Source organism: Prunus mume, linkage group LG2, assembly GCF_029339155.1.
Source record: "Prunus mume cultivar Tortuosa linkage group LG2, ASM2933915v1, whole genome shotgun sequence".
NCBI lineage: Eukaryota > Viridiplantae > Streptophyta > Magnoliopsida > Rosales > Rosaceae > Prunus > Prunus mume.
Genome location: NC_142699.1, coordinates 26,491,046 through 26,518,036, shown reverse-complemented (window position 1 = coordinate 26,518,036; position 26,991 = coordinate 26,491,046). Strand labels below are relative to the sequence as shown.

Genomic DNA, 26,991 nt, shown 5'->3' with positions numbered 1-26,991 from the left:
AAACAAAAACACAATTTTGTTTCTTTTGAGAAAAATGGTACCTTTGAATTTTTTAGTTTCCAAGTTCGAACCAGACATCACCAATGCGCCCACTATTGATTTTGGCAAACTGAAACAAGGTCCTCATGAACGAGCAATGGTTATCCAAGAAATCAAAACAGTTTGTCGTCAATTGGGATTCTTTCAAGTAAGCTTAATCAACATAGGTCTCTATAATTTTCTTTTCTTTTTGTTTAGACAGTAAAAATTGTGCAAAAAGTTTAATTATATATAAGCTGATGATCTTCATGATCCTTTCATAACACAACCATGCATATAACTTGCAACGCCACCATCTTTTCACGAGGAAGATGCATCTTTTTCACCACAATCAGCGAATATATGACAGTTACGCTTTGTTACGACGGGTTTTGATATTTCGCTACAGTTTTCGTACTTTTAGTAACGAGAAAGTGTCTTTAGCAGCGAAACAAACCGTCGCTCGCTGTGGGTAAAACAACTATTTGCAACGTCGAAGAAAACTGCCGCTAAATGTCGGAAAATTTTAAGTTCCCCCTACCCCGATCCTCAAGGATATTACGAGCTGAAAAATAGAAAAGCAACATAAAAACCTTCTTTTCATTATCTTTATATGTATGTACACATATTACATGAAAACAGTTCACAAATTCTCGTACAAAATATTTACTTTGATACATGGAAACACCCCAATCAATTCAACAAACCAGATGGGATACGAAAAAAATTTCAGGTGCAATTTTATCACTCCACCCATTCTGAAGGCAATTCGTTTTCTCTACTAACCTGCTAGCACCTTCCTGCTTGTTCTCAATCCTTTGAAATGGTCTCTCACAAATACCACAGCCGTTAAAAGTTGGAGCTGAAGCTGTGGATTATAAAGTGTAATCCAGAAGACTGCTATCTTTGAACATCCCCTGTGCATCTTCCTCCATCCATATGCAACGAATTGCATCCAGGCATTAATTGACCTAAAGTTCACGACAAACATTATGGATTGAACTTAGAAAATCCTTTTGCTATCACATTTAACTGTAAGCCAATGAGTAATACAACCATATACAAAGTTTACACATGAATGTGAGGCCCATATCAAATATACCAGATTGAAAGGAAAGTTGCCCATCTTGGAGACGATGTTGAAAGGCCAGTTTGAAATAACAATCAACGGAAACTTTACTGAGTATATTTTCAGTCAATAGCCCCTCAATTTTGTCCCCAATACTCTGTTATGTGACAACATATAACCAAAATGTTAGTCAAGGGTTCATTGACAAAACAGCAATAGGATTGTAAAAACCCCTAAACGATACGAAAGATAAATGATGTTTGTGCCTGTGCACCTATGTGATCAGTGTTCACATGCACAACTGTTGACTCGTCGAGCCTTGTTCAAGTAATAGTAAGTACACTAACACCACATTATACAGCAAAAGATTTTTGTCCCACACTGACAACTGAAAGTCACTTGAAACTGATGATAATAAAATTAACCACAAAACAGAACTGGTACCTCAAGGTTGATCAGGGGACCTGACCTCTTGTATTGATCCCATTGAGGGTAGTGGTGAGCTATGCACTAAATGATACTTGAACTTGCGTAAGAATTTTTTCTTCCCCTACTCAGTCAAATATTCAAGCCTTCATGATAACCTGCATAGTGATCACAATTTTGAAGAAATAAGAACCAGAGGTTATTAAGGAAAGAGCAACAGAGTAATGACAACTAAATCATTTAGAGGCCAAAATCCTAACTGCCTATGATTCATCAATGATCAAAAGACGGTATGTCTGAACTTTCCCTGTTGGGACAAAATAAAACAATAAGCTAGTGTGGTGAATGCATGTTACGAGTCGCAATCCTATTTGAATAAAGTTTAGTCATTTGGAGTTGATATCCTATTTTCCCAGTGGTACAAAGCAAATGATGTAAAAGAGCGAGACATACAAACTATCACTATTCTATATACCATTAGACCAGCAAAAGCTACATCCATTGCAGTGATGACCACTATCTGCCTAATGAAAGAAAAACAAATCCACAATTACGCAACAATATGATCACAAGTCATATGAGTGCATATGCCTGCCTTTCGTTCAGTGTTGAGTGAGGGTGCACGTAGTAACCTCGAAGCCAGCCCTTTTTTTCTTTTCTTTTTTGGTAACAAATATGGATTTTATTAATGATAAAATAGTTAGAAAGGGGATGAACGAGATGTCCTCTAAAATCCTGTGAACATCCTCAACCCCAAACACTAAGTACAATAAAATCCAACTAAGTATTGTAACAATAAAAAATCAAGCTAACTATATGGAAGGCACATCATTGACCTAAAGAGGTGCCTGATTCCAATCATAATGTAAAAAGAGTGAAGAGGGAAGCAGGAGGAGGGAATACCGTACATTTGATACCAGGCTTCAAAACTAAGCTATGGAAAGACTTTACCAAGAAAATAAAATGCCACATCCAATGCTTGAAAACTTACTTTCCTACATAGAGTTTCTATGAAGTTCAATGACATCCATATGATTACACACCAAAAAAGTGAGCTTTAACCATTAGCCACGGATGTTACATCTATAACATCTTTACTCTATTATCATACCTGACTTGCACAAAGAAAAGATTGGCCCCGGTATTTCGGTTTCAACCGGATACACCTGATTCCTGCCCCAGATGCCCCAGCAAAAGCTCCCTCCAAACAACATTGACAGATTAAAAAATCAATTACTGAATTCCTACAAGTCCTTAAATTTACAATTCTACAATGAGACTAAAAACGCATAACCAGACAAAATTTTATACACATTGGCATATACAATTATACATTCACTACACACACAAAAAACCTTTCTTTTCTCTCCCAACAATGTTTATCCATAAAGAAACATAATATTTTCCTTTGATTTCTATCATTGTAAGAATTGGTTTTTTCCGGCTGCTTCAAATTCCAAACATGTGTAATCAATGGTTGCGTTATATTTTGCTAGAAGATTAAAGTTGTATTCTTTCAAATCAACTGATTGATGCCTTCCGATTTCCAACTATCCCAATATGTCAGAATCAAAATTTTCTTTTTGGTTTATGAAATTCTCGCTATTTATATGCCAAAAGATCCGTCTAAGTCCAAATAATCGAAATGGGAAAATAGAGAATTGAAAGGCTTACCAGACAAAAAAAGGCAAGAATTGGTGGGCTTGTGGTAAAATGGGATCAGAGTTGTGTAAGCTCCCATCACTCCCAAACTCTCTTGCTTGTTGCCATTTGAGAGCAGCGAGCGAGGACTGAGAAAGCCTAGCTTTTTCTCCTGCCGTCGATCACATCTCTTTCTTCCCTCTCGTTCGATCAGATCGAACCGTCGAATTCTTTTTTCCCGTTCGATTTTTTTCACATTTTCAAAAAATCGTATAGCCGCGCGGCTTTACTGAGTTTTTTATATATAAAAGAAATAGTATAGCCGGACTGCTACACTTTTTTGACACTTGGGCATCTAATCGATAGGAAGCCCTCCTTTTCTAAAAAAAATGGTACAGCCGCCGCTATACGCCGTTTTTAAAAGAATTTTTATCCATCGTATAGCCGTGCGGCTATACTGAATTTGACACGTGACCCCTAATAGCTAGACGGCTTTTTTTTTTTTTTAAAAAAAAAAAACTCGTATAGCCGCACGGCTATACTCGGTGTTATTCATGTTCAGCCGCACTGCCAGACCTTTTTGACACGTGCGCTACTTGGCGCTAAGCGGCTGCTCTGTTTGTTTTTACATAAATAGTATAGCCGACCGGCTATACTCCATTTTTTTTTTTGACACGTGTCACCTAATCGATAAGGTTTTATTAATACCGTTTTATAAATCATATAACCGCGCGGCTATACTAGGTTTTATTAATTTTTTCAAGATATAGTCTAGCCGTTCGGCTATACTCGGTTTTATTAATATTTCCTTAAAAAATCGTATTTCCGTTCGGCTATACTTATGCCGTTCTCTTTTTTATTTTATTTTTTTAACAAATAGTACAGCCGCTTCACAATGCTCAGTTTTTTATTTATTTTAAAAATAGTATAGCCGTGCGGAGATACCCGGGTTTATTTCTGATTTTTTTTAAAAATAGTATAGCCGAATGGTTATACTCTTTATATATATATACTGGGATTGTTTTCTTCTTTTAATTTTTTTTCCCTGATTTTAATTTATCAATAAGAGTAGTTTGAAACACATATGTGTTTTTTCTTGTTTAGTATTTTATAAATAGTATATCTGTGCGGCTATACTTTGTTTTTATAATTTTTCAAAAATCGTATAGCCGTGCGGCTACATTCGGTTTTATTATTGTTTCTAAAAAATTGTTTAGCAGCACGGCTATACTCGTTTTTTTCTTCTATTTTTTTTAAATAGTATAGCCGCGCGGCTATATTAGGTTTTATTAATATTTCTTAAAAATTGTATAGTTTAGCAGCACGGCTATACTCGTTTTTCCCTTTTTTTTTAAAAAATAGTATAGCCGCGCGGCTATAGTAGGTTTTATTAATATTTCTTAAAAAATTGTATAGTCGCTCGGCAGTACTCTATTTTTTTCTTCTTTTTTTTTCATAAATAGTACAAGTGAGCAGTTATACTCTTTATATATATATATACTGGAACCCTTTTTTATTTTTAACTTTTTTTTACCAATTTTTTATTTATCGATAAGAGTAATTTAGAGCATTATCTATTACTATTAGGCCATTACTCAACTCTCTATTGTCCCATTTTACAAAATTCTATCTCCAATCTATTAAAGTATTAATACTTTTTATAGTGTCAATCATTACCAAATGATAGACCTAGTAAATATATATATATTTTAAATTTTCTTATAATGTCAATCATTATCCTCAAAGCTTCTCTTTTCCTTATCAATTTTGAAATTTTGTGGCCTACTTTCATTAGTTTATATTTTATAGTTATTAATTTACTATTTAAATAGTATAGCCTTAAAATAATATATTTAGGCAGTATAGCCGCTCGACTATACTCTTTAAATATAATAATATATTTCATGAGTACAACTGTGCGGCTATAATCTTTAAATATATTAGTATATATCAGGAGCATAGTTGCTCACCTATACCCTTTAAATATAATAAATATTTGAATAGTATAGTCATGCAGATATACTATTTAAAATAATATATTTAGGGAGTATAGATGCTGAACTATACTCTTTTAATATAATAATATATTTAAAATCTTTTTTTTTTTTTTTTAAGTACCCGCCTATCGATAAGGCAATTTCCGAGTAGGCCAAAGTGACAATTGGAGCTCAAAGCTTCGTTTTCCCCTATCAATTTTGAATCTTTGTGGCTTACTTTTATTAGTTTATACTTTATAGATATTAATTTGCTAATTTCAACATGTCAAAAGCACATATTGAAGTGAGAGAAGTTTCACATTAAATCAGTCCGATAGTTCAAATTTTTCTTCTTCTTTTTGTTCGTGGGAATGTTCGCCTTTGATCTACCTTGTTCTCTCCAGTTCTACTAAATTTTGTTACTACACACATAGGAGGAAGATATGCAATGACCAAGACCACTTGTACCACCCGTTCCTCTCTAATTGATCTTTCACTTTTACATTGTCAATCTATACATAAATAACATGAGATGAGACCAAACTTAAAAACATATACTTTTAAATTTGTACTAATCAAATTTTAGCATAGGAGGAAGATAGGCAACGATCAATACCACTTGTGCCACCCGTTCCTCTCTAATTGATCTGTCCTTGCCTTTTCTTTCATTCTTCTTGCCTTGTTTCGTCTATAGGTCTAGGAATGGATGTTTGAGCAGAAGAAGGATCTTCGTTGGTGATCGGAGATGGTTCTTCATCATCATCTAAATTAATGGGCAAATTTTTTCGCGCTGATGTATGACCAAAAATTTCTTTTGGTGGATCTTGAAATGCCACTCAACCTTTACAAATTTCCCAACAATGATGTAGTTTAAAGACTTTTTTGACATCTTCCATATAGAACTCCTCCGCTTGGCATTGTTAGAAAATATAATTAAAGTAAATTAAATAAATTTGAAGTACGCAGTTAAAAATAATAATTAAAGAAACTAGTAAAAACATTTACTTCATCGGAGACATTGGCTTCTCTTAGATGTCTCCTCTCGACCCTTTTCAAGGCTTGATGCCATTTGTTCATGCTCGGAAATATGTGCTTCTTCCACCAATCGCTACAACTTTTATGGTTTCTCGGCGTTGAAGTGGTGCCTTCGTAAAGCTCTTAGTATTTTTGAGAAACACGCATCCAAACGCCGTCAAAAGTTTGGCTTGTACCCTTGAGACTATCTTTGGAGACTTTTAAGTAAGCCTTGCAAAGAGTTTCATCTTTCTTTCAAGTCCAATTTCCTCCTTTCTTCCAAATACCAGCCATTTTTTCTAACAATGGGAGGAAAGAATTTTTTTAAATGGAAAAAGATGAAGGATAGTTTGTAAAAAAATGAAGAGAACGTGAGAAATTATGTAAAATGATGAAATTGAGGAAGGATAATATGTAAAATGTTGAAGATGTTGTGAGAAATTATGTAAGAATGAGGTAGGTATTTATACATTTTTTTGAATTTTTTAAATTAAAAATAAATAATAATAAAAATAGCTTGCTGACGTCAGCTAACCGTTGGGTGGCTTCAAGCCCTTGATTTGCAACGGTTCTTTAATCAATGGCAACAAATGACCTATTTGATACAAGAAAACGAAAAACAAATGGGCCCCATCCAATTATTTAGTCCTGGCTGGCCAAAGGGCCACATGTGGCCCTCAATTTAGGAATTGGGCATTTGTGTAATCCACTCTTTGAGATGAGTTTTAGGGATTTAGCGCTATAATTTAGGAATTTGCCATCACTTAGAGATCCAGAGAGGATCCGGATCCTCTGCTCTAATTTTCTCTGCCATGATCTGCTTTACTTTTGTTCTCCATACGCCACCTCATTAAAATTTAATCTAACGGATTTAAAAGTGGACACATCATCCTAAAACAAAAACTCAATTTACTCCTAATTAAAAAAGAAAACAAAAACCCTAACACCCAACTAACAGTAGTTAACGTCCAAAGCTCTTTGTTTTTTCTTCTTCTTCTTCGTGTTCTGTCGTCCTCTCTCTTTTTCTCCTTCTTGCTTCAGGTTTTGTCCTCTTCTCCTTCTTGCTTCAGGTTCTGTCATTTTCTCTTTATTTAAGTTCATATTCATCTTACCTTAAATGTTGAATGTCAATCACAGCTCCAAATACAGCTATTAGCCTCGCATCAACCCCAGGAGAGAACTAGGCGGTCAACCCTTGAAAGGAGGAAGTCTAGGAAGCCACTCACGGCTCTTAGCATGTTGTTTCTTACTTGACTCGATAGTGGTGCTTTGGTTAGTGTGAAGACGTGAACTTGATCCCATAAAGTAAGTAGGATTATTTGGCATGCTGTTCGTTTTCTTTTTTTTCTTTTCTTTTTTGGTTCCTATGTCTGCAACAATTCAAAATTTCCCTCTTTCAGATTGAGAATGAAAGATCCAGTGGCTACAATCTGTGAAGATAATTTAGATTATAAGCCCATATGTGATATGGAATTTCTTTCAGAACAAGCTGCATATGAGTTTTACAATGAATATGGGCGAAGAGCAGGATTCAGCATTAGAAGAGATTCACATAACAAGAATAAGAATACTGGTCAAATAATTTCAAGAGTATTTGTTTGTTGCAAGGAGGGTTTTCGACCGAAAGATAAGCGAGATTATTTAACCAAAAGTTCTCGGGCAGAAACAAGGACGGGTTGTAATGCTAAAATGAGCATTAAGTTGAATAAATCTAATGGTAAGTATTGGGTTAGCCATTTTATGGAAAACCACAATCATCCTCTTGTAAGACAAGAATGCACTCATATGTTACCGTCTCATAGAAGAATATCTGCTTTACAGGCTATTGAAGTAGATTTGACAGAAGAATCTGGGATTCCACTTAGGCAAGCATATGAGTTAATGGGTAGGCAAGTTGGTGGAAGAGAATCTCTTGGATATATCAAACAAGATCAAAAAAATTACCTTCGGACGAAGAGGCAAAGAAAATTGGCATATGGAGAAGCAGGAAGCTTACTAAAGTATTTTCAGAATGAAGCATTGGAAAACCCCTCATTTTTTTTATGCTGTGCAATTAGATTGTGATGAGCAAATTACTAATATATTTTGGGCTGATGCGAAGATGATTGTTGATTATGGTCAATTTGGTGATTTTGTGTGTTTTGACACCACGTACAAAACTAATGAAGCAAATCGTCCTTTCGGAGTGTTTGTGGGATTTAATCATCATCGTGAGATTACCATTTTTGGGGCAGCATTGTTGTACGATGAGACTGCCAATTCATTTATATGGTTGTTTGAAACATTTTTAGAGGCCATGTCCAAGAAGACCCCAAAAACCTTATTTACTGATCAAGATGCTGCGATGGTTAAGGCTTGTGCACATGTGATGCCTGATACATATCACAGGCTTTGCACATGGCACATAATGCAAAATGCCATGAAACATGTAAACAGTTTATTTAGGTGCACAGGTGGAGTTAGGAGCGTTTTAACACAATTTATGGATTACTATGAGGAGGAAGATGAGTTCTTAGTTGCTTGGGATTCAATGTTGGATGAATACAATGTGCGTGGACATCCTTGGTTAGAAAGCATTTTTGATTTAAGGAAGAAATGGGCAATGGCATACTGTAAGTGGTCTTGGTCTGCAAGAGTAAAAACCACACAGATAAGTGAAAGTTTTAATGCTACCTTAAAAGACTATTTGAATGTGGACCATGATGTGGTGCAGTTTTTCATGCATTTTGAAAGGGTACTTAATGATAAGCGATATAAGGAGTTGGAAGCAGAGTACGCTTTATGTCAAAAGTTACCTAAGGTGACAATACCTGTTTCAATGGTGGTTAAGGCAGGAAATATTTATACAAAAGCAATATTTGAGGATTTCCAAGCTCAGTATATCAAATCACTTGAATTAGACATGATATCTTGTGACGAAGATGGTGATGATTTGGTGTATACAATTGTCCTACATGGTAACTCAAAAGAGCGACGTGTTAGAAAACAGAAAGATGGCGATGTCTCTTGTAGTTGTAGGTTGTTTGAGATGAAAGGTTTCTTGTGCAGCCATGCACTGAAAATTCTTACTAATTACATGAATGTCAAAGAAATTCCTGACCAATATATCTTAAAAAGGTGGACAAGAAAAGCAAGATCTGAAAGTGTGAAAGATATGCACGGACGTGACATCCAAACAGATGTGAAACTACAACAAACATCTCGATATAGGTCTTTATGTTCCATGTTTACCAAGATATCATCTCGAGCTGCTGAGAGTGAAGAAACATATAAGATTTCTATTAGTCATTTGAATCAACTAAGCAAAACCATTGAAGACATGTTAAGTTCAAAAATGGATGGTCAAGTACATGATAAGGATGGCCAAGGGTCACCTTCCACCATAGTGACAAATGGTGGTAATGAGGCATGTTTCTTGGATAGTGCAAAAGTTATCCAAGCAAAGGGATTAAAGAAGAGGGAAGCCTCCCGTGGAAGAAAAAGAATAAAAAGTTGTTTGGAGAAAAACATAGCTAAGAATAAAAAATCATCTAGTTCTCGTTCGTCACAGGTATTTTCTTATTTTACATTCAAAGTTCAATTCCAATATAATAATATTTTTTATTAATTTAATTTTTAATTTGTATATTATGAACAGGTGCATCTCCAAATGCAACACTTAAGAGATAATAACATATGTCATTCAGCTACACATCTTGTAAGTATCATTTATTTAATTTTTGTTTTCATATCATGTTTCTAGTTTAAAATTTTACTGTAATACTGCATAGGCACAAGATCATGGGGCACCTAATACAATATCATGGATGCCTTATCGAGAACCTCAAAATAGTTTCCAACCATTACTTAACCCTGCAAGTTTCCCTTTACAATTTCAAGACTTACAAGTTTCAAATGGCATTCTGCGGAGTCAGGTATATTAAGATTTATAATATCCTTTTTGTAAGTCATGGTAAATTTTTTTATTTATTATAATCAATTTTCACAACTACCTTATATAGGCTATGAACTTGATGATCGATAAGCCACATACAGCTTCAAATGTTGATCAAACTGGAGATGGCATCTGGACTCATGGGTATATTATGCATTCAGTAATACCTTTATTATGAAATTTTATTTGTATAATACTAACTAGTTTTTTCTTTGTTTTTTTATACAGGTCAATATATCAATAGGAATGCTTGCCAAAGATACATAACTGTTCTTTCTTTTATTATTGATGTGTAAATTTATGTTTATCATTTATTTTATGGGAAGATTATAAACCTTTTGTCTTTTTAATGGAGATTATAAATATTTCTTCGATTCTATTTCCTACATCCATTCTTTTTCTCTTTAGCACTCTAGTTAGCTAGATGATGGCATGATGGTTTATGCAAGGAGAGAAAAATAGGAGAAAATGACAGAAAGAGATTAAAAAAAAATAACAGAACAGAAGTGAATAAGGAGATGAAAAAAAACAGAACGTGAATAAGGAGAACAGAAAAAAAAAAATAAGAATTAAAAAAAGATGGACGTTAACTACTGTTAGTTGGGTGTTAGGGATTTTTGTTTTCTTTTTTAATTAGGAATAAATTGAGTTTTTGTTTTAGGATGATGTGTCAACTTTTAAATCCGTTAGATTAAATTTTAATGAGGTGGCATATGGAGAACAAAAGTAAAGCAGATCATGGCAGAGAAAATCAGAGCAGAGGATCCGGATCCCACTTGGAGATGGCCTTATTTCTTAACTGTTGGATTAGACTAATTAATTTGATCTAACGACTAACCAATTTAATCTAACATTTAAAAGATAGAGCCTCACCCAAGAGCCATATATAAATAAAGCCCTCATTACAGAATTCTGTTATTTGGAAGATGCTTAGATTCTCGATGTAAGAAGTGTGCAGGTTTCATTAACCCGGTTGTAATTTAAGTGAACCCACCGTTCACATGAGTTTTGTGGCTAAAAATACAGTTCGTATGTAAGGTGATCGTTGTCCGACTGATACCACTTGGGGTAAAAATACAGCATAGAACGACTGATACCACTTGGGACATCAATTATTGGCTTCCCCTGTGATGTTCGTCTTGAAGTGATCGTTGTCCGCAACATATGCCAAAGATAATGATAAATTGATTGCTCCAATGGGGAAGGCCAATGATAATTGGTATTGGTTTTGATATTGGCACCTGGCAGAGTAAAAAGGACCCTATCAGATTCAAAGCCACTGCTCTTACACAGGAGAGGAACTTCATAATCCAGTGTCACTGTCTCTTTTTTTCTATCTCTCTTCTCGTACGATTAATGACATGAAGAGAGAAGAAAACAGTGATACCGGAGTAGGGAAATATGTTTCTTTACATAAACGAAAACGATATTCCCTAGATCCTATTTCTAGAGAGATTAAGTAAGTAAATCTCTCCTAGGGAAGGGATGTGATAAGCCAAACAACGAATAAATATGGTACAATTTAATCAACAAGTAACATTAGCAATTTGAAAATAAAAACTTGTCTTACTACTTGTTATGGAACAATTCCCTTGAGCAAAACTCAGTTGGGTCCCTTTCTCACTCCTTTGTCATAAAAAATTATTCGTGTTTGGCATTCTTGTAAATATTTTCTCCCTCCCCTTCATAGTCTGATGGGCATCTTCCCCTTCCCTTTTCTTCCTTTATTAGGATGAATTTTATCCACATGAATTAAGCTTTACGTAGCCATCGGAAACATAATGATTAACTTGTAAGTTGGAATCCTTCCAGGCACAATTCCATGTTCAGGATGGAATCTTTGAAGGCATAAATCCAATTCTATTATCATTTATCCGAAATTAATTTATTTTTTCGGTCATATAAATAAAATCATATATATGTCAACGTTGATCTGATCTTGGCGAAATACAGTACAATTTTCTTTTTCTTGATCAGTCTGTTGGGTTTAATGTGCCATCTTGGACCATCCTAGTTATAATTAAAATGTCAGAACGTTTACCAAATAGATGAGTCTATGCTATGCTACGGGACATGGTGCATGCTTGTGTTAAGATGAAAATCTTTCTGAAACATTGATTTGTTACTCTAGATCAAGGGCATCTCTAATCATGCTTCATATTTTTAAGCTACTTTTTAGCCAAAAAGACTCTAAGTTATCTTAGGAGTTACCCCGAGTTGTTCTAACTTAACTATAAAGAACCACAACCACTAAGAATTCATTTATCGCTCCTCGGATTTAAAGCTTTCTCTATTTTAAGAGTTGGATATGGAGCATGACAATGCTCCCATCTATCCTTCCCCTTTCCATGCATTCATCATTACCCTTATGGTGATCACCAATTCTATTCCCTTCCCCACCATCGTGATCATTTATAGGAGATATAATGAGCAGGAAAGTGAAATATTATATTGTGAGACGTATATAAACTCCTAAATAATAAAGATTTAAAAGAAAACATAAAATAATAAATATACTTCAAAACTAACTTCATACATTCTTCTTTACGAGTGCATAAATTTAGATTGAGTGTTAATAACAATTTCCAACATGATTTATAAAGAAATAAAAAAATTTGCTAGATTATGGCAAGACTTGAGTGAGGATGTCATCCCATAACATTCATGAATTGTTCTATATTATGTACTTTTTAATCATCCATAGCCAATTATGACTTGAAGCCCATCAACCGCTAACAAAGTGATAGGCAACACTTCTCCAAAAAAAAAAAAAACCCCTAGTAAACAAGCGATGAATTTGAGATCGCACCACAAATAAAAATAAATAAATTTGATCATAGCTCACAATCAATTGGTGGGACAATCAGAAGGGACATAGTAATTAGTGGAGAGGGTGGGACCACCACCGGTTAAACCTATGGGAAAGAGACATCTGAACGGGCCCCCAAGAAATTGACCCTATCCTATTCCATTTCCATGTGGCATTGAAGCTGCGCTACCTAACTCCTTTTACTGATTTTATTGTAGGATGATTTGGGTGAAAGGTATCTGTCTTTATCTTCTATACACTACATGCATGCCTATAGGCTATACATACACAGTTATTCTCTTATTTACGTTATTATTATGCGGATGTTATTATAAATAGAAAAAAAAAAGTAAGGGAGGTAGTATAAAATACATAGTGTCCGCACAATAATGACATTCGAATATCCGCATTAAAGATATATATATATATATATATACACACAAATGCAAATTAAATAAACTAGTTTAGGAACCATCGGGAAATATATTTTGTAAGACCAAATGCATGGCATGATTTTATCATTTCATTTTGAACCATGAAATGCAAGAAAACAAAACACAACTAACGATATATGCCCGCCCTACACTTGAAATGGAGATTATTATCTTTCTTTCTTGTTCGTTGATTTGTTGAGAATTACTATTTTTTTTTTATTAAAAAAAATGGAATGATGGCATTTCATTACAAACTAATCTGCAATATCACATGGATATGGACAACAAGACTATCCCGGATGATGATACCAGATAAACAAAATTTAATTTGACAAATCTAGTTGTACTAAACCAACATAACACCCAATTGAACAAAACATCAACACACACAACATAAAAACATAACCACCTGTAACATCCCACATCAATCAATGGAGAGGCGGTGATGTGCCTTGTATGTATATGCCCACCTCCATCTAACACGAAACCTTTTGGGAGCTCATTGGCTTCGGAGTTATGGGAACTCCGAAGTTAAGCGAGTTTGGGCTAGAGCAATCCCAAAATAGGTGACCCACTGAAAAGTTGCTCTTAAGTTCTCAGAAACAAGACCGTGAGGGCATAGAGGGGGACCCAAAGCTGACAATATCGAGCTAAGGCATAGCCGATCCCGAGATGTGACAATTTGGTATCAGAGTCATTCTACCGTGTGGTGTGAGTGTGCTGACGAGGACTTCGGGTCCCTAAGGGGGGTGGATTGTAACATCCCACATCGACCAACGGAGAGGGGGTGATGTGTCTTATATGTACATGCCTACCTCCATCTTATGGGAACTCAAAAGTTAAGCGAGTTTGGGCTAGAGCAATCCCAAGATGGGTGACCCACTGAGAAGTTGCTCTTGAGTTCCCAGAAACAAAACCATAAGGGCAGAGAGGGGGACACAAACATATCGTGCTACGGCAGAGTCGATTCTAGGATGTGACACCACCACAGGTCTGCCACCACAATTGAGTAACTCTCAAAACAGCCTAATGCCATAAGAACCAGAACCATGAAACATGAAGGAATGAGGCAGTGCAAGCACCCGAGCATAGTTGTGTTGTAGCTCTACACATTCCAATATGTTCGCGAGAGATCGTTTTTTTGGATTAGTGGTTGTAACCAAGAGATGAAGCTAGATCGAGAGGGGGAGAGAGAGAGAAAGTCTGAGTGATAGCCGACATCAACCGTGAAACTCCATCTCCACAATATTCGAAATCACTAATACACCTAGAAGAAACAACGACCAATTAGGGGACATGCAAGGGACAACACTAAGAGCATTGGAATGATGGAGATCTAGAGAAACTCACAAGAATATAGGTATAAAGCCTTATATCCAAGCAAGAAAACTCGATCAAGTCACTAGCTCTCGAGAAGGAGAGAGCTTCGGACCCATCAAAATGGGTGAAGCTAAATGCTTCGAGAGGGACCTCGAAAGACACTCAAAACATGGGTAAGAAACATGAGAGAAAAGGGAAGGATCGTGATCTCCTTCCTCTCAGTGAGGTGAAACGGCGGTGAAAGACACTCTCAGAAGCTAGGGTTTTTTACTTTTTCAAACTACACCTTGTGAGGTTTGCATTATTACCTTCTTCAAAAGTCTTAAGATCCATATTGCTACGTATCAAATCAAAAGCCTTAAGATCTAGCACTACATTTTCAACTTGAAAATTTTATTGAGTGGTGGTGTCTCATCTTTTATCCCATCAAACCAAAATGATATCATATGGACCCCCTACCCTATCTAGGCCTATACATCATCATTTCTTTAAGGCTTTTTATCACAAATGGTCTCTAAGATTTATGAAATTGTCACGAATGGTCCTTGAGGTTTTTTTTGTGACATTAATAGTCTTTAACGTTAGGACCTTTTATCACAAATGATCCATGCTGTTAAAAATTCTGTTAAGTGTGACGTGTAAGATAAGTAGAGCCCACATGTTCAATCACATCGTAACATGTGAATTAAATAAATAAGTAATTTTTTTTAATGAAAATACTTTTTCTGCAACTTCTCATCCCCCTCCCTCTTCTTCGTCTTTCTCCCCATATGCCATCCCTTTCCACCCTCTTCCCCCTATGCTCTCCCTCTCTCCTTCAATTTTTTTTTGCCCACAACCCGAACATTCCCATCCCCACCCGAAACCCACGCCCAACCCTACCATCTCCCTTTGTATTTTCTCGCCTCCTCTAGTCTTCCCCTATGCTCTCCCTTTACCTTTTAATTTTTTTTTTTTTAACTTCTTTGAATAAATGTTTGTGTGAAAGGAAATGTGGAACTTCCCTTATGCAAGTGATTCTTTTGCAAAATATACAAAGGGAGAGGGTGGGGATGGGGTTGTCGGGTTCTTCTAGGCAAGAAAGAAAAATAGAGGGAGAGGGAAAGCACATGGAGGAGAGAGGGCGAGCATAAGGGGAGAGAAAATAAAGGGAGAGAGGGCAGTGGGAAAGAGAAGGGGGGGAGAGAGAGGACAACGGGAGAGAGATAAGTATAGGGAGGAGGTGGGAAGTTGCACGAAAAAATAAAAGGATTTTCATTAAATATATATATTTATTTAATCCAAATGTCACAATGTGTGATTGAACATGTGGCTCTACTTATCTTCTACGTTAAACACATAACATAATTTGTAACAGTATGGACCATTTGTGATAGAATGTCCTAACGTTAAGGACTATTAATGTCATACAAAAAAAACCTTAAGGACGATTCGTGACAATTTCGTAAACCTAAAAGACCATTAGTGAAATTTTTTTTTAAAAAAAGAACCTTTCATCAAATTAAATAGTCCACATCGATATGCTGACGTGCATGCGGCAGACAATCAACCGGATATTGTAGCAATGTGGATCTTTTCTTTGAATAAATCATTGCACCACTCCATTGATGATCATATTGTTCATGTGGAGCCTGATCAAGATCAATTCGACTGAAAAGCAATGCACCTTACACTGATATCCAAATCTTGTTGAGTGGACTGGACATTTACAGCATTAGGATTTAGGAGAAGAACGGTCCGACTACGTCACTTGTGCGATTATTTCAAGAAAAAACATTCTAGATTGGTGTTTTACCCGACACTATTCTAATTCCACCCTATATGTAGGTTCTTGAGAGTTATCTCATAGGTGACGTGGTCAGATTTATCCACCCAAAACCTTCTCCCTAGCCAACAAGGGACCCTGCCTTACTAAGAAGGGCCCTCCCAACCCCAGCAATAACTTACTTAACAAGATGGGATGGGATGGGATGGCCAAAGAAACAAAAGAAAGGCAAGACGGGATGGGGTCCCTGACCTTCTCATTGTCATATCATATTGCTTGTCTGTCTTGTGTCCAAAACACAATCCAAGGTCTCAAGAATTACAACCAAAAAATAAAAATAAAGGAGTTCTCAAGAATCTATGAGCTTTTGCCCTAAAGGCCCTAGCTAAGGTTACTTCGTGAAAGGAAGCTTGAAGTACGTAAGCCAAAGGAATAACGCTTGAAGTAGTTGTGCTTATTAGAGTCTGCCACCAAATAAGATTACAGTTATTAGGTGACTTGATGTCCCGTCTATATATATATTTTGAGAATTACCAGCTTTTTCAATTTTGGCTATTCCTATTAGCATTCTAAACTTAGCTGAACCTAATTGTTTGAACATGCTTATTTTACTAAAATCTTTCTTTGGCTTTTATTATAGTTGCAAATTAGAATGCAAACTTACTCATATTTGCCGAAAAAATTATTGAAAAATGTAAAGTCTCACATCGAATATTTGACAAAATAAAATACAACATATAATGAATGTTTTTGTATAAAACTCTATATACATGACGAACTATACATGTAGTTAAGTTAGAGAGTATATCGCGGCGTTGATAATAAGTGTGATATACTAGGGTTGAATGTTTTCCTGTGACATAAATTGATTTATCATTGTGTGGACGACGTAATTATCCTTTGAAATAGTCTTTGTATGTGTGCTTCTAATAACAAAGCTCTTGAAGAGAGCAAATATGTTAATTAATTCATGCTCTAAATCTAGAAAAGTTCGTTACCTCCTAAACCATTATGAACTTAAATAATTTAGCTTAGACAACCTGAAAAAATATATATAAGAGCATTGAACTTAAATTTGTCTACATAGATGAGTTGAATTTTAATGGATGACGACATGAGTTTGTGAGGAAGTTTGAAAATTTCCTAGAAAATAAAAGAGGCGATTATAGTGAAACCCAAGACTAGTTCTATACATTTAATCATAAAAAGAAAAAAAAAAAAAGAGAGTGAAACTTTATTAAATTTGAGATTAAATTAGAATTTATTCTGCACACACGACAAGTAATCAGTAATGCAAAAGTACTTTGTACAAACGTATGATCTACATTGTACTCTGAGAATTCAACCAGAAAAATAAATAGACTAGTATGGTATAGTATAGATGCATGACATTGACAACAAAAAATAATGTACGCAAAGCTTGTCAAATTGCTATAATAACCTAATCTTTGATTCTTTGGAAACTTCAAGTGTATAATCTTTTGCAATTTTCACCGGGTTGCGAGGTTGGGTTAGGTTTTAATTGATGTGTCATGAGGTTGGGTTAGGTTTTAATTGATGTGTCATTACGCAATTTTCTTTTTAATGAAACGAAATGAGTGAGATGGAATTCAATCAGAGATATACCCATTTGAGTATTTGACATTCAAGATTTTTTAGTGCGTTGTGCTACATGATTGAAGTCAATTGAAAAAAAAAAAATCATGGTCATATGAATGATTAAGGAGGAAATCCTGCCTTAGGTACCACAAGTGCCGCTATGATTTAAATAATATTTCATTAATCATTTCTTGTGGACCATATTGCATTAATAAACTCATAGATGTTGATTAGCCTTAATTTGTCTTTGATTTATTTATGACTAATAATTGAGGAAAAAAACTTATCTTATTAAACAAAGTTATGGAATATACAATTATGATCTTGTCAGCTATAATGCTATCTTAGGATTTGATTTGTGTAGATATACTAGTTACATATTGGACTCACGTGATAGATTGGTCTTATTTTTATGAGGGATATGATTAGTAAATGTAGTACATGTAACATTATAAAGAAAGAAAAAAGTTGAAAACTTTGGAGGACTTGTGGACTTGTTTAAGCATTTTCTTTCAAGCACTGTGCAAACATAATAAAACTATAAGGATGGAACTCAAAGAAAAAAGAATTCTACAAGGATGAATGTGAAAATTCATATAAACTACTAGGATAATTCATGTGTTGGCTGCGCAAATCTTACATCATGGCATTTCGGATTGATCAGGGGATATGCGTTCAACACAAATCGTTCTATACATGAATTACCGTGCGATTGATGACGATGTTGATGGATGCATGAATTTGTAGATTACACTTGTTTGATCTGATTTTGCTCAAAACGATTATGGCTGAGAGAGAATAATTCTCGGCCGTAAGTTTCAACAGCCAAAATTATAAACATAATTATTTTTCTATTTGACTCATGACAAATGTCGGTTTGTTCTCTTTTTCTGCTAGGCTTATGTAAAAGGAGCTCCAGTTTTGGTTGCCCAATCCACCTCTCTAAAAATTGACTAGAAATCCTTTTAAAAAATACATAAAATAAATAAAAGTGAAAATATTTATTTTTATGTAAAAATATTTAATACTCTGTTTTGTCATTGTATGTTCTCATTAATTGGACATCATCATTCCAAACGGGCCCTCCGGGTTCTTTATGCCCCCGTTTAATGAAGCAGGTACGTAAAAGTCTTTTTCTTTTTCTTTTTCTTTTTTCTTTTATAATGGGTTATTATTATTATGGTGGGGTGAACCAATAATATTAATACTGTCAATTCATTATAATTAATGGGTTAAATAAGAAATTGCAAGATAATGATACATGATGAGGTGTAGGACCCCTTGTGGGGCCAGGAGTCGGGGACTCCTTAACTCGGAGTTAGGTGGGACCCGCATTAGGTTTACGTTTTTAGCTCAGGACACCCGGTCTTGGATTTTACGTCTACAACTCTACAGCACCGCCCGTGAACTTCCCACACCGATGTAAGCGGGCCGGCAGGGCCCACCAGACCACAAACTTAGCGGCTTGCCGCTTAGCCGAGGCCGGGGAAATGGCTTCCCTCAAAGGTCACACCCCCTGGATACATGAGACCTGAACTCAACCAAGATCCCAAAATTATTGAATTTTGGTTCTCAAGTTGAACTTTAGAATTGTCAACAACTTAGAATAAATAAAAAAAATCATAGAATACCACTACAAATCTTTTTCCTCTTCTTTTGTGGTCTGGTAGCTGGCGAAGCCCAAATGATAAAGCAAACAAATTCTATACTCTAATGAAGTGAATTTTTCTTAAAAATAAAGAGTTCTTAAATTTATTTTTAAAATTCAGAAACTTGTTTGGTATGCAACTTGAAAACTATTCTCAAATCATAAAAATTTGAGAACTTATGAGTTGTTAGAAAAAACAGAAAAAAAAAACATATTTTTTGTTTTTAATAATTGGGGTGTTTTTTAGTTGTTATTGAGTTTGAGTTTTAAAAAATAGGGCAACCAAACAGGTTTTCTTTATTTTGGATTCAAATTATGTTTTTAAGTTTAAAAAGTTGAATTCAAGTTAAATACCAAACGGGCCCTAAATATTTGGGATTGATACATCCCTAGGAGGGGGTCAAGCTTCAAGAATTAGTGAATAATCTAATAAATACACAAATGATGTATAATATGTTAGACCATATGATCTTTTTTTGTTTTGTTTTTGTGTGTGTTTTTGTTGCTGATAGATCATATGATCTATATATTATAGTTTTACTTCTAAAAATAGACAAGACATTGAAAATGCAAGTGTTTACAATCCCAAGACGCCTTTATTTTGTGGTTCTATGGATTTGGGTAGGCTTTATGTCTCCATTGTAATTTTTAAGTTCATTAATATAGTTTTCCGCGTAAAATCGAGGTTTCATAAACAAATAAAAAAGGCTGAAATGTTAAAATGGTCCTTGTGTTTTAGTCAATTGTCAAATTTAGTCCTTGTGTTTTTAATTCGACCAATTTAGTCCCTGTGTTTTATTCCGTTAGCAAATGTTGTCCATTTCGTTAAATTGCCGTTAAAAAATTCATTTAAAATTTTAAAAATTATTAAGTTCTATTTACAAAGCAAACAAATATGAATTAAAATAAATAAATGTTAAAAAAAACAATCTGGAAACCCGACAGCCTCTATGTTCTCATGCCACCACAACCACCATGAGGAGTCCCAGCCACCACCCTATCTCTCTCTCTCTCTCTCTCTCTCTCTCTCAATTGTCGAATCCCAACATGGCAACCAAGTTCTTTAGTTTCTTTTCGCTTATTCTTTTGCTTTGCTCCACATTCATTGCAGTAAAGTGCCTCACCTTTCAATATCATGAGTACAACAATTGAAGGTTTCCTTGATGGGTTTTCTCTTGGAGCCATCAAAGAATCGGCCCCTAGCCCAGTGAGGGGCACAAATTTACGAACCAACAAACCCTTGGAGGGATAAAGAAACCTAGCCTGAGCCCTCCCTTCCCTCCCCACAACTCCTCCATCTCTCTTTCTCTCTTCCTTTTTCCATCCCACCCACCCCCGAAAATATGAGTGAAAAGATTCAACATCAGATTGCCCAAGAACGATGGTTGTGGTGTTGTGTTGGGTGGCAGCAAACATGAGAGAAGGACAGAGTCTGTTGGTTTTCCAGAATTTCTTTTTTATTTTGTTATTTTGTTATTTGTATTAATATTATAAACTTAACTTAACAATTTTTTATATTAATTTTTTAATTTTAATGAATTTTTTAAAGGTAATTTAACATAATGAACAATATTGGCTAACATAGTAAGACACGGGGACTAAATTGACCAAACTGAAAACACAGTGATTAAATTTGCCAAATGTGTAAAACACAAGGACCATTTTAACATGAATAATGCTACACTTACCACATTTTTATCCCACAATTCTATACCACATTATGTGGCACATCCATATTATATGTCACATCAATTAAATCAATGAAGTATATTTTAATTAAAGCAATTACAAAAACAAATACGGGAATAAATCATAAAAAAAAGAAAATATTAAATAATTTTAATTGATGTGGCTATCCACCTCAGCTGCCACATAAGATGGTATAAAGAAGTGGTATACAAATATGATAAGAGTAACATTATTCTTTTAACATTTAAGCCAATAAAAAATAAAGCCGGCTATTAATACATAGATGCTCCACCAACAATTGTCTCACAGAGATTAAATTGTTCTTAGAAATAAGAAACAAAAGTAAACTCATAGTTTCATAACAATAGTGTTTGATATAAACTTAACTTTGCAAGTGAAGAGCACTGTGTTTTGACTATGATCAAACAACATTGTACATAAATTCGCAACGATACAATCTAAATAACATGACGCGAAACGAGACGAACTCAATTATCATTTTCATTCTAGATCAACTTAGAGCATCTCTAAGGGAGATGTCAAATATCAAACATCAAATTTAAATTTGATGGCTGATGTGACAATTTGACATTTACGTAGTTTTACACTCCACCCAATATGTCAAATAAATAATTATTGTAACAATCAAATCATTTAAGATAAAGAAGAAAAAAAATAAAAAAAGGAAAATAATAAATGAAAGTAATAACTAGCTATCTTTTAAAAATAATAAAAGATTCATTTGACATCTTGCTTTTAGGATGTCAAAAATAACATCTCAACCTTCAGCCTTCATTCTACATCAACTTTGACATATCGGTTGGAGTAATGTGAGACGTTATTTATAGCCGTTAAATGTCTATGTGGCATTTTTGACACATCGTTTGAAGATACATATCCAAGGGAGATATCAAATACCAAACATCAAATTAAAAAATTTGATGGCTGATGTGGCTATTTGAAATTTTACACAGCTTTACACTCCACTCGATATGTCAAATTAAATTATTATTTTATTACATTTTAGTATTGATATATTTTAATTAAAAAGAAAAGAAAAGAAAAATAATAAAATATTCATTTGATATCTTACTTTTGGGATGTCAAAAATAATATCTCAACCTCCAGCCTTCATTCCACATCAGCTTTGACACATCGGTTGGAGTGATGTGAGATGTTATTTCTAGATGTTAAAGGTCTATGTGGTACTTTTGACACATCGATTTGAGATGTTCTTAAATAAAAATTCCGTAATGCTTGAGCCTCAGCCAAGCCGAGTGGAGCTAAAGGTCTTGATGCTGTGAGATTGGTCAAGCCTTGGCGTGCGTGGGTATTTTTCTCTGTGAATCGCGTGGCTGTTGCTCAAAACTCCACTGACAAAAATATGTATCCAATAATTATGTAAGGTGACTGTAGAAAGTGGGACTGTAGAGTGAGAGAGAGAGATGAGAAATTGTTGGCCAAAAGGAAAAACTGCCGTGAAAAAAACTGCCATCGATCGATTCATAACCTGGACAGTGCGTGGGTGGTTTTAGCAAAACCAAACCCACTGATTCTCATGCACACGCATCTTTATATTCACCCCACCAACCCCTAAACTCCACGAGCTTTCTCTCCCTCCCTTCTCTCTCTCTCTCTCTCTGAGTCTCTCTGCAACTCCCATTTCGATTTTTCAGGGTTATGTGAGAAACTGATTTAGTGGGCAAATAAAGAGAGAAGGAAACAGAGTAGAAGAGATAGAAACCCCACCAAGAAAAGAGAGATAAAAGAGTCAGAGAAAGGGCACACACATAACGATGATCAATTGATCATCTTTCATGACCAGTTTTTTTGTTTGTTTTCATTCTGGGTTTTTATTCATGAGCAGCCGTTGTTTTTAACTTTGTAATTTGGGCTGGCCCTTGTTTGCTTCCAAAATCTGAATCATTTTTCTGATAAACCAGTTTTGCTGAGAGCTTAGTACTAAGCAAGGACACAAAACCAGAGCATAAAAGAAAACAAAAACAAGAAAGTGGAAATAAAGCTGAGCCCAACAAGCAAAAGAAGGAACAAAATACAAACTTTCTTTGTTCTGTTGTCTGATGCATGCACGTCTTGTCCTTTGATCATGACTCTAGAGGGTCTCTTTGCATGTCGGTTTTGAGCTTTTGGGGATTCTCTCTTTTCTTTCTTGCTTGACAGAGTTGATAAGAGAGAAGGAAGAGCGAGAAACTCGCGGAAGCAGTGAGCTTTTTTTAAACCTTTTTTTCCCTTGGGATTTTTCTGAGTCTTTAGATATGGAGGTCACAGAGTTCTAGCAGAGAATAGTTTCATGGAATCTTTTCTGGAAGTTCTGATTTCTGGGTTTTCTCAAGATGGTTGTTTTGACTGTAGTGCTAGCACTCTTTCATCCACCATTCTCTAACACCATAGAGCTTAAAAAGTCACAATCTTCTGCTGTATTCTGGAGTTTCACCTTCAATCTGTGGCAGTTTGGGAGTCGAAGTCCTCACCTTTCTCTGTAATTTCTCTCCCCCTCTCTCATAAGCAAAGTTGAAAGTTGAATTAAAGTTCTCATCTTGGGTGCATTTGTATTTTCTTTTTCTTGTTTGCAGAGAAATTATATAGCTATACTGACCAGAAAGCAAGCTCTAATGGCAGACAATAACTTTCTACCCTCCCCGGCAGAGAAATACACAAAACCCACTTCGTCTTTTTTCACTTCTCCGAGATTGTTCACTAGTTTCACCTCAAAAGGTTATTCTGAAACCGACGCTGTAATGAGCCCAACTTCCATACTCGAAACCAAGCCATTCTTTGGTCTAAGAAACCCCTTCTGGTCTGAATCAAACACCCCAAGAACTCCAGAACCTGAAACCAAACGCCCATGGGACAAATTGGACCCCAAAGGCATTGGCCTTGCCATTGTTGATGCTCTCAATGATGATGGCTCTAATCCAAAACCATCAAAACCCGAAAGCCGGATGGTTATTTTTGGGTCACAGCTTAAGATTCAAATCCCTCCTCTGCAGCCCTCTGTTCTCTCACCTTCTGATTCACCAAAATCTGCAGCTGATTTCAGCATCAGGACCAAGAATTCTCAATTGGGTTCTTTCTCCTCTGTCTCATCTGAGTCCCCAGCTAAGAATTCCCCATTTAAATCTGCGAATTCAGGCCTTGAGACCATGAATTCGGCTCGGGTTTTCAGAAGCTGTCTCTCTGTTAGTGAAATGGAGCTCTCTGAAGATTATACTTGTGTGATTTCCCATGGTCCAAACCCAAAAACCACTCATATCTTTGACAATTGCATTGTGGAGAGCTCTGAGGGTGTCCCTGAATTTTCTCCAGGCGGGAAGGTAAATGGTTCAAGCTATCTGTCTGAGAGTTTCCTCAGCTTCTGTGACAATTGCAAGAAGAATCTTGGGCCGGGCAAAGATATTTTCATGTACAGGTTAGCTCAATCTTATTTTTCAGTACTTTCAGATTTTTTTTGTTCTTTAATCATATGATTCATATTTTGTTCTGTTCATGTTCATGTTCATGTTTCCTTGCCTCTCACATGAAATCCAATGTTCATGTTTTTCTTAGCCTTGGATCATGCTTATTAGTTGCATAACATATGATGTCATGGCTGAGACTCCACCTCAAATTGTATCATCTTAGAATCTTATATTATTATACTAGAATCATAAATTCATGTTATAATAGAATTATGGATTGGGGTTACTTAAAATATATTAGAACTACAGATCCAATATTATTCAGGGTATCTTCTGCTATATAATAAACCCATCTAATCCCATCCAACCAACTAATAATAAAATTATGCAGCCAATTACAATTTTAAGCAATCCATTGAAGTGTCAAATTGGGTTTTCTTGCAGAGGTGAGAAGGCGTTCTGCAGCCGTGAATGTCGTTACCAGGAGATGTTATTGGAGGAGGAGGGAGTGGATAAACTGTGAGCTGACCGGGCCTATGGAAATTGTTCCTGACACTTCACTGGAAAAGCTCCAAATATCTGTCTTGCCTTCAACAGAGAGAGCCTTCCCTTTTTTTTCCTTTCTTTTTGGTTCTAATAATAGGGAAAGATAGTCTTTTGTGTCATTAAATATAATCTATGAATTGCAGATACATGCAAGACAAAGTGGTAGTTGAATTTTCTGGGAAAATGTATCTCTTTTCTTTTTCATTTCACTTACTTTTTTTTCCTCTAGGCTTTCCCTCATTTTCCATTTTTCTTTTTTTTCTCTGTGCTTTCTGCTTTCCCCTCCTTGTAGAGAGAGTTGTAGAGGAGGGAATGAAAGGCTGAGATGTTGTAGAGTTAAATTTTGTTGAAATGATAATTTGGTAATTGTTGTTGGGTTTCAAAGCTTTGGTGTTGTTGGTGGTGATGAAGATGATGATGATGAAGATGATGCATGACAAAAGCTAGCAGTGATCTCTGTTTACTTTTGTTGTCCATAGTGCCAATGATCTCGGTTGAAGTAGATTCTTTTCTTTTCATAAACGATGTCTGTTTCAACACATGTTGACACTTTGCCCTTTTCTTTTTTCTTTTTTTCTTCTTTTAATACAATCTTTTCAAAGCTTTCTTGATTAGATTATTCTCATATTCTGGGAGCTTTGATTACCACTCTGAGCAAGAGTGCGTACTTTAGGGAAAAAAGTTTCTTGGACTGATTTCAAGGGAATAATTCCGCATAAGGCTAATTTTATATTAAGTCCAATTTTCAAAGTAAGACATCAAGACATCTACCTACCTTTCTTTCTTGGTAAAGACTTGTGCATATTTCACTTGGAAAAGACTATATTTTGGCCGCATTTCTTCCCCATATAATTGAACTTGTGTAGTCTGAATTAAATGTTATTCCTTTGTACCGTACGCACCTATAAAATAACGTTAGAGTAGTTTTTGTCTTAAAAATAAAATAAAATGACTAAATCCTCTACTTGTGTTTTCAGTGCTTTTATAAATTATATTGTGCTTATGTTTAAAATTATGCGGTTTTAGACTTTCATCTAATTATTGTTTGAATATAAACTATAAATACTAAACTTTAAAGTCCAAGACGATATGGTTTTTGGACTCACTATAACATAAGCAGAGAATCATATTTCCTTATAAGCTTATTAATTTAAAGCTCTCTCTCTCTCTCTCTCTCTCTCTCTCTCCCCTATAATGTAGGATATATATAGAAGCGAAGACTATGTTGGTGTATATTGAAAACGAGAGTAGAGCCAAGTTTGCTTGCATGATCATTCATCACACCTCCAACTCCAATATGTAAACCAAACGAGAGTGACATTTCAGAGAAAAACAAAATAAGTTGACATGTCTTGACAAGGAACATAGATAGAATAAAAGTGGAAATGGAAGTCAGTTACTTGTAGCTTATAACAAACGACTCCCCAGTCATAACCAGAGGTAGTAACATCCCATATTTTAAATTAATAGAGCTAATGGAGCAACGCGTCACATTTATACGACAAAAAGTTACATGTAACATGTCTTACACTCTCCCTCTTACAATATTCTAGCATGAGACCACTTACTGTGAGAGAGATACACTTGTTACATACAAGTTTTGCTAATCTGAATGCAACCGGGGGTTAATATTCAACCATTCATTCGGATGTTTTCATTTGTAACCCAACTCTTAAAGGTGTGT

The 26,991-nt window shown here is 35.3% G+C and overlaps 2 protein-coding genes, 1 long non-coding RNA gene and 1 pseudogene across 5 annotated transcripts; 2 read left to right on the top strand and 2 right to left on the bottom strand.

The window, feature by feature from the left end:
• Positions 1 to 591: 591 nt before the first annotated feature.
• On the bottom strand, positions 592 to 3,346 carry LOC103324036 (uncharacterized). Of its 3 annotated transcripts, none has more exons than XR_513566.3 (5): positions 3,188 to 3,346; positions 2,625 to 2,714; positions 1,532 to 1,671; positions 1,121 to 1,244; positions 592 to 989 (listed from the first exon to the last, which is right to left on the bottom strand). It is a non-coding gene; the product is annotated as an uncharacterized LOC103324036 (long non-coding RNA). The 3 variants fall into 3 exon arrangements; XR_016123510.1 differs by having other exon boundaries at positions 2,625 to 2,710; positions 3,188 to 3,342; XR_016123509.1 differs by having other exon boundaries at positions 2,625 to 2,757; positions 3,188 to 3,341.
• A 2,393-nt stretch (positions 3,347 to 5,739) lies between these two features.
• LOC148919930 (uncharacterized) lies at positions 5,740 to 6,438 on the bottom strand (annotated as a pseudogene).
• A 1,784-nt stretch (positions 6,439 to 8,222) lies between these two features.
• On the top strand, positions 8,223 to 9,779 carry LOC148919929 (protein FAR1-RELATED SEQUENCE 5-like). The gene has a single exon (XM_089044671.1). The coding sequence runs from the start codon at positions 8,246 to 8,248 to the stop codon at positions 9,749 to 9,751; it is 1,506 nt and encodes a 501-aa protein (XP_088900797.1). The 5' UTR covers positions 8,223 to 8,245; the 3' UTR covers positions 9,752 to 9,779.
• Positions 9,780 to 22,832: 13,053 nt separating this feature from the next.
• On the top strand, positions 22,833 to 25,691 carry LOC103324037 (NAD(P)H-quinone oxidoreductase subunit, putative (DUF581)). Its single transcript, XM_016792569.2, has 3 exons — positions 22,833 to 23,842; positions 23,937 to 24,772; positions 25,206 to 25,691. Exons 2-3 carry the CDS (start codon positions 23,976 to 23,978, stop codon positions 25,282 to 25,284), a joined length of 876 nt encoding a protein of 291 aa, XP_016648055.2. The 5' UTR covers positions 22,833 to 23,842; positions 23,937 to 23,975; the 3' UTR covers positions 25,285 to 25,691.
• Positions 25,692 to 26,991: the final 1,300 nt, after the last annotated feature.

Bases quoted from the DNA above. Each gene is read 5' to 3' on its own strand.
- LOC148919929 (XM_089044671.1), top strand. From the start codon at position 8,246: ATGATTGTTGATTATGGTCAATTTGGTGATTTTGTGTGTTTTGACACC.
- LOC103324037 (XM_016792569.2), top strand. From the start codon at position 23,976: ATGGCAGACAATAACTTTCTACCCTCCCCGGCAGAGAAATACACAAAA. The intron at 24,773-25,205 runs GTTAGCTCAATC...GTTTTCTTGCAG, and splicing joins AAAGATATTTTCATGTACAG to AGGTGAGAAGGCGTTCTGCA.